We start from the raw sequence: 14,941 nt of genomic DNA on the forward strand, positions 1-14,941 counted from the left end.
TCGGTCGTGACAACCAAAATAAAGTACTGGTCTTTATACACAGTTTAAAACCCCCCTACCAGTTCAGTTTAAAATTGCAGATTTATTACACTGGAATCATGTACTGCTATAGCCAGTATGGGTACACTACATTATAGATTCAAAGCCAAAGAAAGCATCCTCGAAATTTTAAATGGTCCTTTTATATGACACACCACAGTCATATTTAATGGAAGGAATAATGATCAAAATATCTACCTAATAAGTAATTTTCAAAAATTTGTAACTATGTTCGCCAAACTGTTAGTTCTACAGGTAGTTCAAACCATTACTCCTTTCTTATCACTCATTTATACTTATTTATAATATTAAAGGATAATTTAAAATAAGTATATGGTTACTACCTCTTTCTTAACCGAGCAACATATTGGACAAAGTTCAGATTTACTCTAGTTTTTTAAAACTAAGTATTTTAATTTAAACATTTTTGGAAATATGATGTGCAGCCAGGCCCTAATCATATACATGTGACCTAGAGGTACTCTTTACATGGGAGTATTTGCTTTGGAACTGCTGCTTCCTCAGCTGGGTGCTGCAGACCTCATACTTCCTTCTTGATCCAGGCCCATCTTCTACTTCCCATTTCAGGCCAGTGACAATCCAAAGGTAGACACGTAAACGGAAACAGGAAGGGTACGGGGGAGGCACTGCCAATTCATCCTCCTTCTCCCCGCCCCGCCTCACAGGCAGTCTCAGAGGCAGCGTCCCTGCTCATCTTCATCATATATCCCATGCCGTTCCTTACTCTTCAGGTGCCACTCAAGTTGCTGAGGCAAATGATGGGACATTAATGTTATGTGGAATTCTTTCATGGAACACTGGATCAATGTGACTCCAGCTGCTTGCTGAGGCCCTGTCCCCACTGCCCGGCAGACCCAGAGAGAACGCTCTGTTCTCTCACCAGCAGGGTGCAGTAGGGAGGAAAGCTGCTGTGTATTTTTCTTAAGAGTACGGATGACGGGGAGTTGACCACCACTGTCTATCTTTCAGAGCCCCTGTGGTTTAAATAAGCTTTGGGAGGGCAAACCAAGAAAGCTGATACCCACTTATAGCAATATTTCCCCTTGTAAACAATACTCTCAATAATTTAACATATATCTGATCTTCTACGGCATTAATTCTTATTTGGGAACTACCTGAACTATATAGAAAACTATGCCACTTTAACAACCCAAGGACCCCTTCAAATGTGTTCTGAAATCCTCTATCCACCCACCCCTAACACATGCAAACCTTAAACAACCAGACTTTCTGATTTTTCCTCATTTTTTATAAGTAATTATAGCTACTTAGGGTAAATGGAGCCCTTATCTCAGGAATTTGAAAAACTCATGTTCTTTCGAGAATTGTTTTCCCAGGCAAATTCCTCAAGTATCTATTCCTCTATTTTTGAAATGTCTATCCCTCAGTTCAAAAAAAGAGCCCCCTCCAATTTGGATTATTTTAATAAACTTTAAACTGGAAAGAGATGGTTTGGCTTATTCCACATGAAATCTTGATGGAAAGCAAATTCCCTAAATTTACATCTAAAAGAATTCCTTTAAAATGTCTGATTTTTTAAATGATTTACAATAAACAGTAATTCTTTATATTTTAATACATGTAAAGTTTCATATTATGTATAATATGGACATTTATATTTTCTTAATATTGTGAACATTAACTTATCAACCCATTTGAAATGATGTCTCTTCTCATGACAAAAGCTTCACAAAAAAGTTGGCCATGCCATGCTGTCATCACTCCGTCCTACACTCCTCCTCTGGGTTTCTGCCTAGACCTTGGTCTTTCTGGGAATTTCTAAGGAAGCACAGCTTCTGTTTTAATCCTGCCAAAATGTTTTAAAGGCTAAATTCTAGGGTTTTCTGAATATTTCACAGTAGATGTTCCAGAAGAATATATGTAATAATGATTGCAATTAACATTTCAAATGATACTCTAAAATGAATACTTCCTGTGTTCAAAACTACCAACTAGAGTATTTTATCAAAAGAGTCCACTAATCAGGAAAACTGATGCCAGAGATGCCAACAATGATCAGTGGAAAACACTGGTTTATAACCTACTGTTTGTGAAAATGTATATTTTGGTAATTTTGATATGAAATTAAGAATATCAACGAACTAAAAGACACTAAAATACTGAAGCACTGTGTAAGTTTGGCGGACAGAACATCCTCAACTCAGACGTGGTGAGCCTATGGAAACCTCAGTGTTCTACAGTTTGCTCTTGAAAATCACATTACTTCGAAGTCTAGTAATGTAGATTTATTTTTATTCAGAAATACTTCCATATTCACTAACTTAATTAAAAGTTTAAAAATTCAAAAGGGACACAAAAAATTACATGGGTCTTAGAAGCTATGTCAAACATGCGAGTTTTAAGAGTGACATTTATACAGTGTAATTTAGCCCTCATAAGTAATTTTCTTATAATCCAATTATTACAACAGGAACACAAACATACCATATATTACTCTTTAGATTTTGTTTTACAGTATGTTCTTGTCAATGGGACACTTCAAAATGTTTAAACCTGACAGAAATGCATTTTAAAAAAAACATACCATGGAAGAAAAAAAGCATCAGAAACACTCTACATGGTGTGGAGATGGGAAATATTACAATAAAAAACTCTTATTCCATTCTCCTGGGGAGCTCTTCCTGAATATTTGCACTTGGGTCTATTGTTCTTTAAACAATTTTAGATTTAAAATCAATTCTTTGTTCCCAAGTGAGAAACATGCCCACTTTCAATATTCATTTTCATCAATACCGCCGGAATTTTCCTCTCAGGTGGTTGGTTTCTGGGTCAGAGTTCGGCAGATACACACACCGTATAAAGGAAATCCTGCCTTACAGCTAACGACACACACTTAGCGGTGACAACAATGAGTTAAACTGCTTTAGGAGTTAACACGGGAATCAGAACTATCCCTAGGATATTGTGATTTGGGGAAATAATCCTGGGTCTGACATTTCAGAAGCTCTGTGTTGTGGAGACGCAGCCTCAAGAAGGAAGGAAGAGACGGCTGCTCAGCTAACCGGACCAGTTCGTCCATCCTTACCTCTTCAGCCCCCATGTGACCAGGCCATGCCAGCCTGGCCTGCTCCTGCCCCCTGGGATGGGCCTACATGGGATTGCCGGGAGCGGAGCTAAAGTTGACCTCAGGTGTGAAGTTAGAGGATTAAGGAGCCAAAGTTCCGGTACATCTTGAACACCACAGTCATCTCGGGGGCCCCGCAAGTCTGGGCTGCGGTTTTGGGAGATGAGGTAAGACTATTACTAACACTTCCCTTCTTTCAACCAAAAGAAAATAAAGCCTCTTCAAGGCTTTTTTTTTTTTTTTTTTGCGGTACGCGGGCCTCTCACTGCTGTGGCCTCTCCCGTTGCAGAGCACAGGCTCCGGACGCGCAGGCTCAGCGGCCATGGCTCACGGGCCCAGCCGCTCCGCGGCATGTGGGATCTTCCCGGACAGGGGCACGAACCCATGTCCCCTGCATCGGCAGGTGGACTCTCAACCGCTGCGCCACCAGGGAAGCACCGAGACTTCTTTTAATCATCATATAAACCTGATTTGTTAAAAAAAAAGAAGAGAGGTGCAGGTGGAAGAACTTCAAGGAAACAGAGCGAGTCACTGCCAGTGATGGGCCCTGAATTTCCTGGGGATACCTTCCTTGGGGGGTCAGCCCCCAGACTCTTCCCAAGCCCCCCACTCCCCATGCCAGCATCTCAGTCTGAGTATAGATAACACTGCATTTTCTGTAAAGACAAAGGCAGCTTGCATTCACCATCTTGCATTTACACTGAACTTACTCTTGTCCTAGTCACCCTACATACACATTCCTGATCTCTTCCAAAACACTTTCAATATGTCCGTTGTTACTGTTTCACCTATAAAGCAACACATATATTAAAAACTCAGATTTATTGTTTTCAACAAAAAAAAGTGCTTAAAACCATCTTATGCAACTGTTTTTCACTTCATTTTCAACCAATAAAATCAAACTCATTTGGGTTTATGAATAATACTGAAAAAAAAATAGTGAATCTGATTATTTTCATACATTTTAAATAATGTGCCTTCATTCCCAACTTTAACTTACATTAACTGACTCATCTCAGTACCTTAATGAGCTGAACTCTTGTTTGGAAAATACAGAAGGTACAAATATATAGAATTTTTAGGATAAAAAATTTTCTGAATATAAAAATGTTCTCTTTGTTTCAAAATAACACTTTTAGATTCTTCTTGTAGTTTGGGGTTTGGTAACTACATTGTTAACTACCCAAGATTTTTTAAAAATAACAAAAGATAATAACATAGTTTTAAATACAAAGTTATATAGGAACTACTCACATCTGTGGATCATCCCCATGGAAAGTTCAGTTTCTTAAGAAGAAAACCCCAAATATTTGAGTCATAAAATAAAATTCCATTATCAAAAACTCATTTAAGATAGACACCTATACGCCTTAGTGATTGCCAGAATTGCCCAGCGTAGCTTCAGCGAAATAGAGAATTATCTAGAAAATACAATCTCCAAATGTGTGCAAGTACTGCAAATAGGACAGATTGGAGCAGGGCAACGCCCTCAGAACCAAGTCCTTCCTCTTCGGCATCTTTCCCAGGTTAAACCCCCTCTTCAGCCTCGTGCTCTGCATACTTCCTTCCATGTGCCATCATTCATCCCGTCACTTACGTCCTGATGTAGCGCTCCATGTGCATCGAGTGGAGGAGACAGCATGAGTTCGGCAAGCACTCTTTTTTTTCCGCTGTAAACGCTTCACATGATCGGGTCCCCGTAGGAAGTTGTGGGAGCTTATATGAGCCTTGAGCTTTTCAGGAACTGAATGAGAACTCGGTATACGAACGTGTACTGGCAGAGGGTCTGCACCATCATCATTCTCTGTTGCCTCAGCATGTCCAGCACCCGTGGGATGTCCAGCACCTAGAATGAGAGAAGCAGTGATAAGGGTAGTGCACACCCTGGGCGGGGGCAGGAGCGTCCTAGCAGAAATGTGGCTTCAAGCAGACAGTCTCTTTTCTACCTTAGCATCTTCAATAGAGAATCCCCGAGGACATTTGTTCAGAAAGAGCTGTCAGGTCACTAGGTCCCTCTCTTCCCCGGCCTTGTGCCCAGCCCACCTCTCCCCTCATCAGCAGAGGAAATAAGCACCTCGTTGTGTTCCAGACAGGCAATCATGATCTCTGACAAAATAACGACGCCAGTCCGTCCCACGCCAGCACTGCAGTGGACCAGTAACGGAGGGTTGGGGTTTTTTGGTTCACTTGTACTATTTGTATGGCGTCGAACAGACTGGATCTCTTCAAGGTATGCTGTGAAATATCAATGAAACAGAAAAACACAAAGGGATTAAGGCCTATCAAATTGACAATTTTCAGATCATCTCCACTGACTGAGAAAACTCCTGATACACAGCACCAGATGCCAATTAACCAACCCCAACTATTAACTGACAGTGTGATCTTGGGCAAGTCCCTGACTCCTCCTGGGCTTCCGTCTTCTCATCTACAAAATGAAAAGGAGAAACTCTCTAGGAGTCAGTAATGGCATTCTACTCATTACCAAATTATGCTTTAAAATCCCTTCTGTTAAGCCTCCCCTAAACACTTGAAATTTTTATTTTAAAACAAGCCCACAGCTTACATGGGACAACATAAAGGAAATTTTTCAGGAACTTAAGGCTTCCTCTCTGTGGTGGATTTAACAGCTCTGGCAAAGGCCGTGCTGGGAATGAAGATACTTACATAAAAATCCCTTGAGGTCCTCTGGACAGCCATGCTCAGGCCAGTCTGTGTACTGGAGATGCCACACCGTCCTCTCCTGCCCCGTGAGAAGGTGCTTCATCTTCAAGCCCGTGGTGGCATAGCAGCCCGAGTCTGTGCGGAACCGGGTGGTGATCTTAAACCTTCCATAGGTGACAGTGTTGTGCCTGGAACCAAGGCGTGGCCAATACCTAAAGCTCTTCTCCCTTCCACCCTCCTGTTAGAGACAAGTGCAGTTAAAACACAATACAAGAGCCAGCAAAGGATGCCCCTCACAGGGAGCATGTCTGAAACTCAGAACTGCGACCTTACCCTGCCTTTCCTCTAAAAGTCAGGATTACACACGATCAACATAAACTGTTTTTCTGCGGCTGAGAAAATCAATTAAGAGAAACGAGTACTTACCTCTTCCGCCGTCACCATTGCTATAATTGCAATTCCCTGTTCCCACACCATCTGCCAAAAGTCCTGACAGGTGTTTTGTAAGGGTCCCTGAGTGGCAATATAATCCCATTCAATTCCACTGACAGAGACCTGAAATCAGAAAAGGTTTTAAAAAAAATTAATATGTATGTGTATAATACATGTATATACATTTGTTCACGGTAATATGAAAAAAGCAAACTGAAATATTCAGAAAAAATAAAAATAAAGATTTTATCTTATTCTTTTTCCTTATTAGTGCCATTTCCATTACTGATAACTTTATAAACGTATGCGCTATGAATTCACATATCTATATGACCTAGGGCAATTTCCTTAAGCTCTCCAAATTTCAATTTTCATCTGTACAATAAAAATATTCCCTACCCTCATGTTGTCAGGATTAAGCGAGCCAATATGTATGGTGCCCTGCACATGATAGGTTCTTAATAAATGATTGTTATTGCTGCTGTTAGGTTCTTCTCATAAAAATAATATCAACGTCATCATATCCCAAATTTCAAACACAATTTTCCCTCGTGAAGTATTACACACACTGGATCAAGTACTAGCAATTAAGTCAAAACCTAAGTTAAACTTCAAATTTCTAGGGGAAAAAAAGTCTTCCTACCTAAGGAGTTCACCTCTGAACTTCTGAGTCAGGATCACCCTCCATACTAAATTTCCACTTAGGATTTAACCTCCTTGAAAACAGTCTAATATAATAATAACAGGATTTGTAGTCAGGAAATCTGGGTTAAATCTTGGCTCCCCCACTGCTGAGTGATGACCATAACCGCTTTCTGAGTGCCGAGTGTAAACCCTGGGCCACGCACCCTTCCAATCATGCCCCCATTTAAGGCTGCAGCCTGAGTCACACCGCCATCCTCCCACTGGGCCCGTGGTGGGTGGCACCAGGCACCACAGCGAACAAGAACCAGGGAGGAAGGATCTGATGGGGAGCGTAATGGGGGGAGGTCAGCACTTCCTTATTCAGAGATAAGTACAACGAGGTCCCACACTGCTAAGGGGTCGATCCACGAATTCTGAAGTCAGACTCTTTCCACTGTTCTTCGGGCTGTCTCTGAAGATTCTGAAATACCACCACAGAACCACAGCGTTATTCAACCCTCATCCACCCAGTCACGGGAGACTGGCTAAGCTATTCCAAAGAGATGCTCAGTTTTTAAATAACTTATGTCCATGTTTAAAAAGCTTGTGCACAAATTCCCAAAGACCATCAAGGGTACTGGCTTTCACAGGCAGACTGCTGGGCCTCTACAAAGTCTTAAGTGTGAAACGGCTCTCATCAAACATCACTTGCAAACTAAATAAAATGTGGGAAAGAAGGAAAATAACACCTGCCCATAGACACTCACTCATTCACTCACTATAAGGACATTTCTTCTTCCCAAAACAACGAACTGACTCTCCAACCAGCATGGAGAAGACAGAGCATCTGGCTTTTCTCACCTTCCCATTGTGAATCATCACTTTTTCCATTTTAATGGGTGTAACGTTACCCCAGTTAAACGGCATTATATTGTTTCCAGGGAAAAAGCAGCACTGCTTAAGAACAAAATGATATTTAAAAATGATTAAAAGGGGGACCTCCCTGGTGGCTCAGTGGTTAAGAATCCGCCTGCCAATGCAGGGGACATGGGTTTGATCCCTGGTCCAGGAAGATCCCATATGCTGTGGAGCAACTAAGCCCATGTGCCACAACTACTGAGCCTGTGCTCTAGAGCCCACGTGCCACAACTACTGTAGCCTGCACGCCTAGAGCCTTTGCTCTGCAACGAGAAGCCACCGCAATGAGAAGCCCGCGCACCACAACGAAGAGTAGCCCCCGCTCGCCGCAACTAGAGAAAAGCCTGTGTGCAGCAACGAGGACCCAACACAGCCAAAAATAAATTAATTAATTAAAAAAATTGTTCTTATAAAATATTTAATGGCTACAAAAGAAAATAAATGATTAAGAGGGACTTCCCTGGTTGTCCAGTGGTAAAGAATCTGCCTTCCAATGCAGGGGACGTGGGCTTGATCCCTGGTCGGGGAACTAAGATCCATCCCACCTGCTGCAGGACAACTAAGCCCACGCACCACGACTACAGAGCCCACACACCCTGGAGCTTGCGCGCCACAACCAGAGAAGAGAAAACCCGCACGCCACAACTAGAGGGAAGCCCACGCGCCGCATTGAAGAGCCGGCGCACCACAACAAAAGATCCTGTATGCCTCAACGAAGATCCCTCGTGCCGCAACTAAGACCCAACGTGGCCTAAAAAATAAAAATAATAATAAATTTAAAACTAGGAGAATGCTAGAAAGGCTGGAGGCACGGAAGTACTTAAACTTTTAACAATCTTAAAAAAAAAAATGACTAAGAGAGTATGCAAAGAGTACAGATGGCATCACCATAAGGAAAAGCTTTGGTAAACACCAGACACTTCTTTTACATAAAAATGCATGTAGGTATGTGATAAGGACAAACTAGCAATTCAGCTGCTCTTGAGAGAATTTATGAGCTATAAAGAGGTCTTCAGATTTAGAAGCACAAAGTTCTCCAGTCAGACAAATGAGTGGTCCTGGAGTCCTGGTAACAACGCTGGGTGCAGAGGGATCCAACACATGGAGGGAGCAAACACTGTGTGTCCAGCCTTGGTGTATGGATTTCCCAACTTACAGTACAGTTTGTCCCAACGGTTCAAAACTAGGATGTTTTTAGAAAATAGACATGAATACAATTCTTAGCATTCTCCTAATTTAACTGGAAACTTCACATCCTGTGTATCACTCTAAACATTCCCCTCACCTTAATATGTGACGCGTTGATGTAACCAGTATTGTTTTCTTTGGTTGGGACCAGTTCCACTCTGGCATCGTCATAGGGAAGAACATCTTGGAACCGATTTCTTTCTGCATTTTCAGGGAGTCGTGCTGTTGAGCACTCCCCATCAACGAGCCGTTTTTTAAGAATTCTTTCATATTCTGTGAATACCATTCCTTGTTCTAACCGCTGTTCCAGAATTTTACACTGAAAAATAGAAAGTGAGGAATAATATGAATACAGTCCCATGCCACAGCTGCGTTTTGACCGTACACTTGAAATCTCGTTTTCTGCTTCAAGTCCAGTATTATCTAATGTTGAAAATTCTAGATGAAACCAAAGTTAAATTTAACAGGTCATAACAACAAAAGAACAAATGAAATAATCTTATTGGTGAGAAACGTGATGCAAAGTTCTGTGTAAACTTGGCCTAAAACAATTCGTTGAATTCATCTTCTCTAAATCTATAGTCAATTATGTGACCCTCTAAGAATGGAAAATTCTCCTGGAGAACAGTAAATCCTAAAGTAGGATAATCAATTCCAACCTCTACAAACAAATGCTTCAATTTTATTATATAAAAAACAGAAAACATTATTGGAAACTATCTCCAGGATCCAGTTGTAAGCAAATTAATTTTTCCTTAGCATAATTCATGCCTGTCTAATTTTGATATAATAGAACCTCATAGCAAATACATCTCAGTCACGAAGTTTTGAAAAATTCAGTAACCGTTCACTGTTAAGTTTTTGATGTAATGAAAGCAGTCGATATCTGCTTTCCTTCCTATGTGTACTCATATGCATTTGCACATTTCCTCTAACTTCATAGCCAGAAGAAGGTAAAGAACAGTATTCAGAAACCAGCAGACAAAAATCAACATTTAGCCTGAAACTATCTATTAAGACATTAGCTATAAATTTGCCCCAGTTTTGAAGGCCAGATGACAAAATTCCTAACACTCATTTATAATTATCAAATGTGTTAGAAGATTCAGTAAAATCTCAAGAAGGCAGCTCTGCAGCACTGTATCAGCTGTTCCAGGGCAGGCGTGCAGACCCGTGGTCTGGTACGTACCCTCTCATCATTCGTGGCTCTGGCAGGCACCTCCTTTCCTTCATCAGGCAGAGGCAGTCGAGACAGGGAGAGTCCGTTTAGGGCAGCCAGTTTGAGAGGACCAATTTTTTTTGCATCTACTCGGCTCTTTTTCATTCCCTACAAAAATATTTGTATGTATATATCAAATATACACAAATACAATCCCTCTGAAAAGAGATTTCAATGGACTGAAGGCAGTTAACAGAGGGAGGGTTCTCCTAAACCAACAACCACAGGAGAGCTTACACTCCACACACACACACACACACACACATCTGTTTCACAAAGGTTAGGAGGAAGACACTCCTTTTAAGGCCAAAGCCCTGATAAGTCTTCCAGATACAAGGTTTTGAAATGCAACTGGTTTCATGAAAGGTGAGGCTCCAAGCAGACAGCATTCCTTCACAGGACTCCTGAATATCAAACCGTGACACACACAAAAATCAGCTGCAATCCACAAAGAGGGTTTTAAATGTAGTCACCTCATTGCAATAAGCTTTTTTTTTTTTTTTTTTTTTTGCGGTACACGGGCCTCTCACTGTTGTGGCCTCTCCCGTTGCGGAGCACAGGCTCCGGACGCGCAGGCTCAGCGGCCGTGGCTCACGGGCCCAGCCGCTCCGCGGCATGTGGGATCCTCCCGGACCGGGGCACGAACCCGTGTCCCCTGCATCGGCAGGCAGACTCTCAACCATGGCGCCACCAGGGAAGCCCTGCAATAAGCTTTTTATACATTAAAAAAAAAAAAAACAAATTCATTCTTTTTCAATGTCTTCTCTGGTGGCTCTATCGTATTCTACATTCTGTTGCAGACTTGTGTGACGTGGGTTAGCTCACCACACCTCTGGTAAATGCCGTTAGAACCACCATATTTTTAAATGAGGAGAACATCAGGGCTGAAATCTCCATCATTATACCAAGAGAGGGTACAGGAGAGGGCACAGATGGGATTCTGTCTCCTGAAAACTGGTGTTTCCTAAAGTTATTATTAAAGCCAATGATTTTGCTCTCTGAGGCAAACGAGCCCGAGAATGCCAAGTCTTCTTCAATAGTCTACACCTCCTTGGAAGCCGTAGTAATTATCACGACTGTAGCCCTAATGTGACAGAAATGGTTTTCTCAGTTCTATCTCATAAATGAAATCAGCAGCTCTCTTCTGTCTCATAAATTAAATCAACTTTACTGCAGCTCTGTCAGCCTTGGAGAGAGAGAGGGAGGCTACACAGACTAAAAGGTTCCTGCTTAGGCTAAAACGTCATGATTCTCATGTGTGCAGAAAACAGTGGTGTGCAGAAAGCAGGTAAATGTGTAACAATGGACTTTGTGGCGGGGGAGTGGGAACAGCTCTGATGTGTGAAGTCTGCCAGGTTCCACGGTACAAATACTCCCATCACAGCTAACTTCAATCTGCCAGTGTAACATCAGCGGCCTCACAAGAGCCTGAAAATTTAACACTCAGCTCCCACCAGCCAGCAGAGGTGGCTCCAGCACTGCTTGGCCTGAAAATGACTCAAAAGGCCTCAGCACACATGTGTTGGGTGATTGGTAAGGTCAGCTCTAAAGCCAGTATTTTTTTTTAATTTTTTTAAAAATTAATTTTATTTTATTTTATTTATTTTTGGCTGTGCTGGGTCTTCATTGCTGCACGTGGGCTTTTTCTAGTTGCGGCAAGCAGGGGCTACTCTTCGTTGTGGAGCACCGGCTTCTCATTGTGGTGGCTTCTTTTGTTGCAGAGCACGGGCTCTAGGTGCGCAGGCTTCAGTAGCTGTGGCTCGCGGGCTCTAGAGTGCAGTAGTTGTGGCACATGGGCTTAGTTGCTCCACAGCATGTGGGATCTTCCCGGACCAGGGCTTGAACCCGTGTCCCCTGCACTGGCAGGCGGATTCCTAACCACTGCACCACCAGGGAAGCCCTAAAGCCAGTATTTGAAGAAAGGGGCTTATAGTCAAAACTCACTTCAAATACCCCTTACTTAGCCCTCAGAGTACAAGAGCATGGTTTTAAATGTACAACCCGTACAGTGATTTCTCATGTCAGAACCACCACATAAGACTAAGGGTGAAACAAAAACTCTTTATGTAGATGCGCAAGCACTCAAACCAGTCTACCTTTTCCAGATAGCAATCAAGTCACCACAGGTGGAGATGGGTGGAGAATTCTAAAATGTTTCTGCTTATCTGCAATTTATTTCACTGTTTTTAATACTAAACCTCTAGAACCATAATTCACGTTAGTATATTTGCTTGCTGTAACAATTAAAATAATGGCCACCCTGAGTTACTATGAAAGGGGGTCAGAGGATTAGCAGAGAGTTGGACTCTTCAGCTCTTGGGAAGCCAGGAAGTTAAATGTATGATGCCACCTCACAGTAATGAGTTAAACTTGACTGAGCATTTCCCCCCAACAACTCTCTGGGGTCATCTCAGTTACAAATGAGAAAATGGGAGTCAGAGAGATTAAGCTGTTTGCCCAGTGTCACACAGCTGCCTCTTTATACATGGCAAATAGGGTCAACACAATAAAAACCATGCATTAAAATCAGTTATGCTGCATCATAGAAATTAGAAAGCACTTTTCATGCCTAACCCTATGTGGGACCTAACACAACGCCACAGCAGACAGAGGAGGGGTGACCGTCCTGTGTTAAGGATGGAGAAGCTGAGGCTCTGGTGTGTAAAGGGCCCGGCCCACTGGGCAGAGAAATAATGAATGGCAGGTTCTAGACTCAGACCCAAGTTTTCCACTCTTAGGTCCTGTACCTTCTCCTGGGCCACAGTTGCCATTCACATTCCTTAAGTAGGGAGATCCCTTATGAGAAAAGAAGGGGTGAAAAAGGATAATCCAATCACATAATTTCATTAGGTCTAAAAGTCAATGAGGGGGAGATTTTGTATTTTTAGAGAACCAAACCGATAAAAGTCCTCAGACTTAGCAGAATTTGCTGGGCCATTCAGAACTCCAGGGACAATAGGCTTGAATACTGGACTCTACTCAAAACAAGTATCATTCGGGGAAAGACTCAGGTCACGCATAAAAACTACGTCCATGATGTAACCAGTGAAGAGTGTCAACTATGAGAGGGCCCCGTGCAGCTGGCTCAGGACTCAGGCAGAGTTACTTCGGGAGACACGTCCACACCCTGTCCTGCCCTGAGTCACCGATTGTGAGCCTGTGCCCTCCGCTTCAGCCAACCTGAGACACTGGCCTTTACTGTCAGACAGATGAGTAAGAATGTACTCCCAAGAAAAACTAAAAATAAACGTACAATTCAAACCCATTAAAAGAAAACACGTTTAAATTCACGGCACTACTGTCAGTAGCTTGAGTCTGTGTACACTGATCTATTTCACAACCACTATAATAGTGTGTGAACGTTCCTCCTGCTTATGAAGTTGTCTATAGCATCTTAGAAGATCTAATAATACACTAGGGCAGAACCATATTTGTGACGCACGCTCAGGTCTTGAATATGCCCACCAGCAAAAATGGGGGGAGGAGTCCCCGGCTGCCAGGACACTGGGAGCACCTGGGAGACAGAATGCATAGGCTAATTAATCGCTTTCACTTGGCAGGAGCGCAGGGCACAGGGAATGGAGCCCTGGGCAAGGAGGAGCCTGAGCAAGGAAGCCAGATGACTCAGAGTGGACACGCTGATATGACAATGCCACAGATGCCTGGGCAAAGCTGAGGAACTCAGAGTTAAAAGGTTTCAATGGAAAGAGAACAGCAAAGCTTAGACAAGCAATTGCTACTTAATAAAATATACAGTATACTTTGATGCAGAACAATGTAGAAGATAGGAGAACTGGTTGCGGAGATAAATATGGGTTTAAAATTTCAGTTCGGTCACTCACTAGCTGTGTGACCTTGGGAAAGTTACTTAATATCTCAGAGTCTATTTTCTCATCTGTAGAAACAATAGGCCCGTTGTAAACTGGACATGGTAAAGCAGATGGCCTGCTCAGCACACAGGAAATGCTCTGGGAATGGCAGCTAGGGATGATGTTATGCTCTTTTATATTTTGCCTCAAGTAGATAAAAAGTGCTTAAACCACCGTTATTTATCATACTGAATATTAAGGAGCTGCATTTTCTACAAGGGACCTTCCTTGGGTTCTCAGTTCACTCAGTCTCTCTTTTAAAGAGGCCTGGAGGTAGGAATGTAAATGGGTGCAGCCACTATGGAGAACAGTATGGAGGGTCCTTAAAAAACTAAATCTAGAACTACCATATGACCCAGCAATCCCACTACTGGGCATATACCCTGAGAAAACCGTAATTCAAAAAGAGTCAGGTACCACAATGTTCATTGCAGCACTATTTACAATAGCCAGGACATGGAAGCAACCTAAGTGTCCATCGACAGATGAATGGATAAAGATGTGGCACATATATACAATGGAATATTACTCAGCCATAGAAAGAAACGAAATTGAATTATTTGTAATGAGATGGATGGACCTAGAGTCTGTCATACAGAGTGAAGTAAATCAGAAAGAGAAAAACAAATGCCATATGCTAACGCACATATATGGAAACTAAAAAAATGGTACTGTAAAGACGCAGACATAGAGAACAGACTTGAGGACATGGGGCGGGGGAGCGGGAAGGGGAAGCTGGGACGAAGTGGGAGAGTAGAATTGACATACATACACGACCAAATGTAAAATGGATGGCTACTGGGAAGCAGCCGCATAGCACAGGGAGATCAGCTCGGTGTTTTGTGACCACCTAGAGGGGTGGGATAGGGAGGGTGGGAGGGA

The 14,941-nt window shown here is 42.4% G+C and overlaps 1 protein-coding gene across 2 annotated transcripts in view; it reads right to left on the minus strand.

Annotated features, from left to right (window-relative positions):
* Positions 1-2,296: 2,296 nt before the first annotated feature.
* The window catches only part of PTPN21 (protein tyrosine phosphatase non-receptor type 21), a 68,902-nt gene continuing 56,257 nt past the window's right edge, over positions 2,297-14,941 (minus strand). Inside the window, exons 14-19 of one of the 2 annotated variants that reach the window (XM_082617191.1) lie at positions 10,161-10,298; positions 9,069-9,290; positions 6,236-6,364; positions 5,813-6,047; positions 5,220-5,380; positions 2,297-4,991 (exon numbers count right to left, since the gene is read on the minus strand). In XM_082617191.1, coding sequence (XP_082473317.1) covers positions 4,863-4,991; positions 5,220-5,380; positions 5,813-6,047; positions 6,236-6,364; positions 9,069-9,290; positions 10,161-10,298 — 1,014 coding nt within the window. In that variant the 3' untranslated portion in view covers positions 2,297-4,862. Of the gene's footprint in view, positions 4,992-5,219; positions 5,381-5,812; positions 6,048-6,235; positions 6,365-6,498; positions 7,347-9,068; positions 9,291-10,160; positions 10,299-14,941 lie in introns of those variants that run through there. The other variant, XM_082617192.1, reaches the window with a different exon arrangement.

Source organism: Mesoplodon mirus, assembly GCF_964341445.2.
Source record: "Mesoplodon mirus genome assembly, chromosome: 4".
Taxonomy (NCBI): domain Eukaryota; kingdom Metazoa; phylum Chordata; class Mammalia; order Artiodactyla; family Ziphiidae; genus Mesoplodon; species Mesoplodon mirus.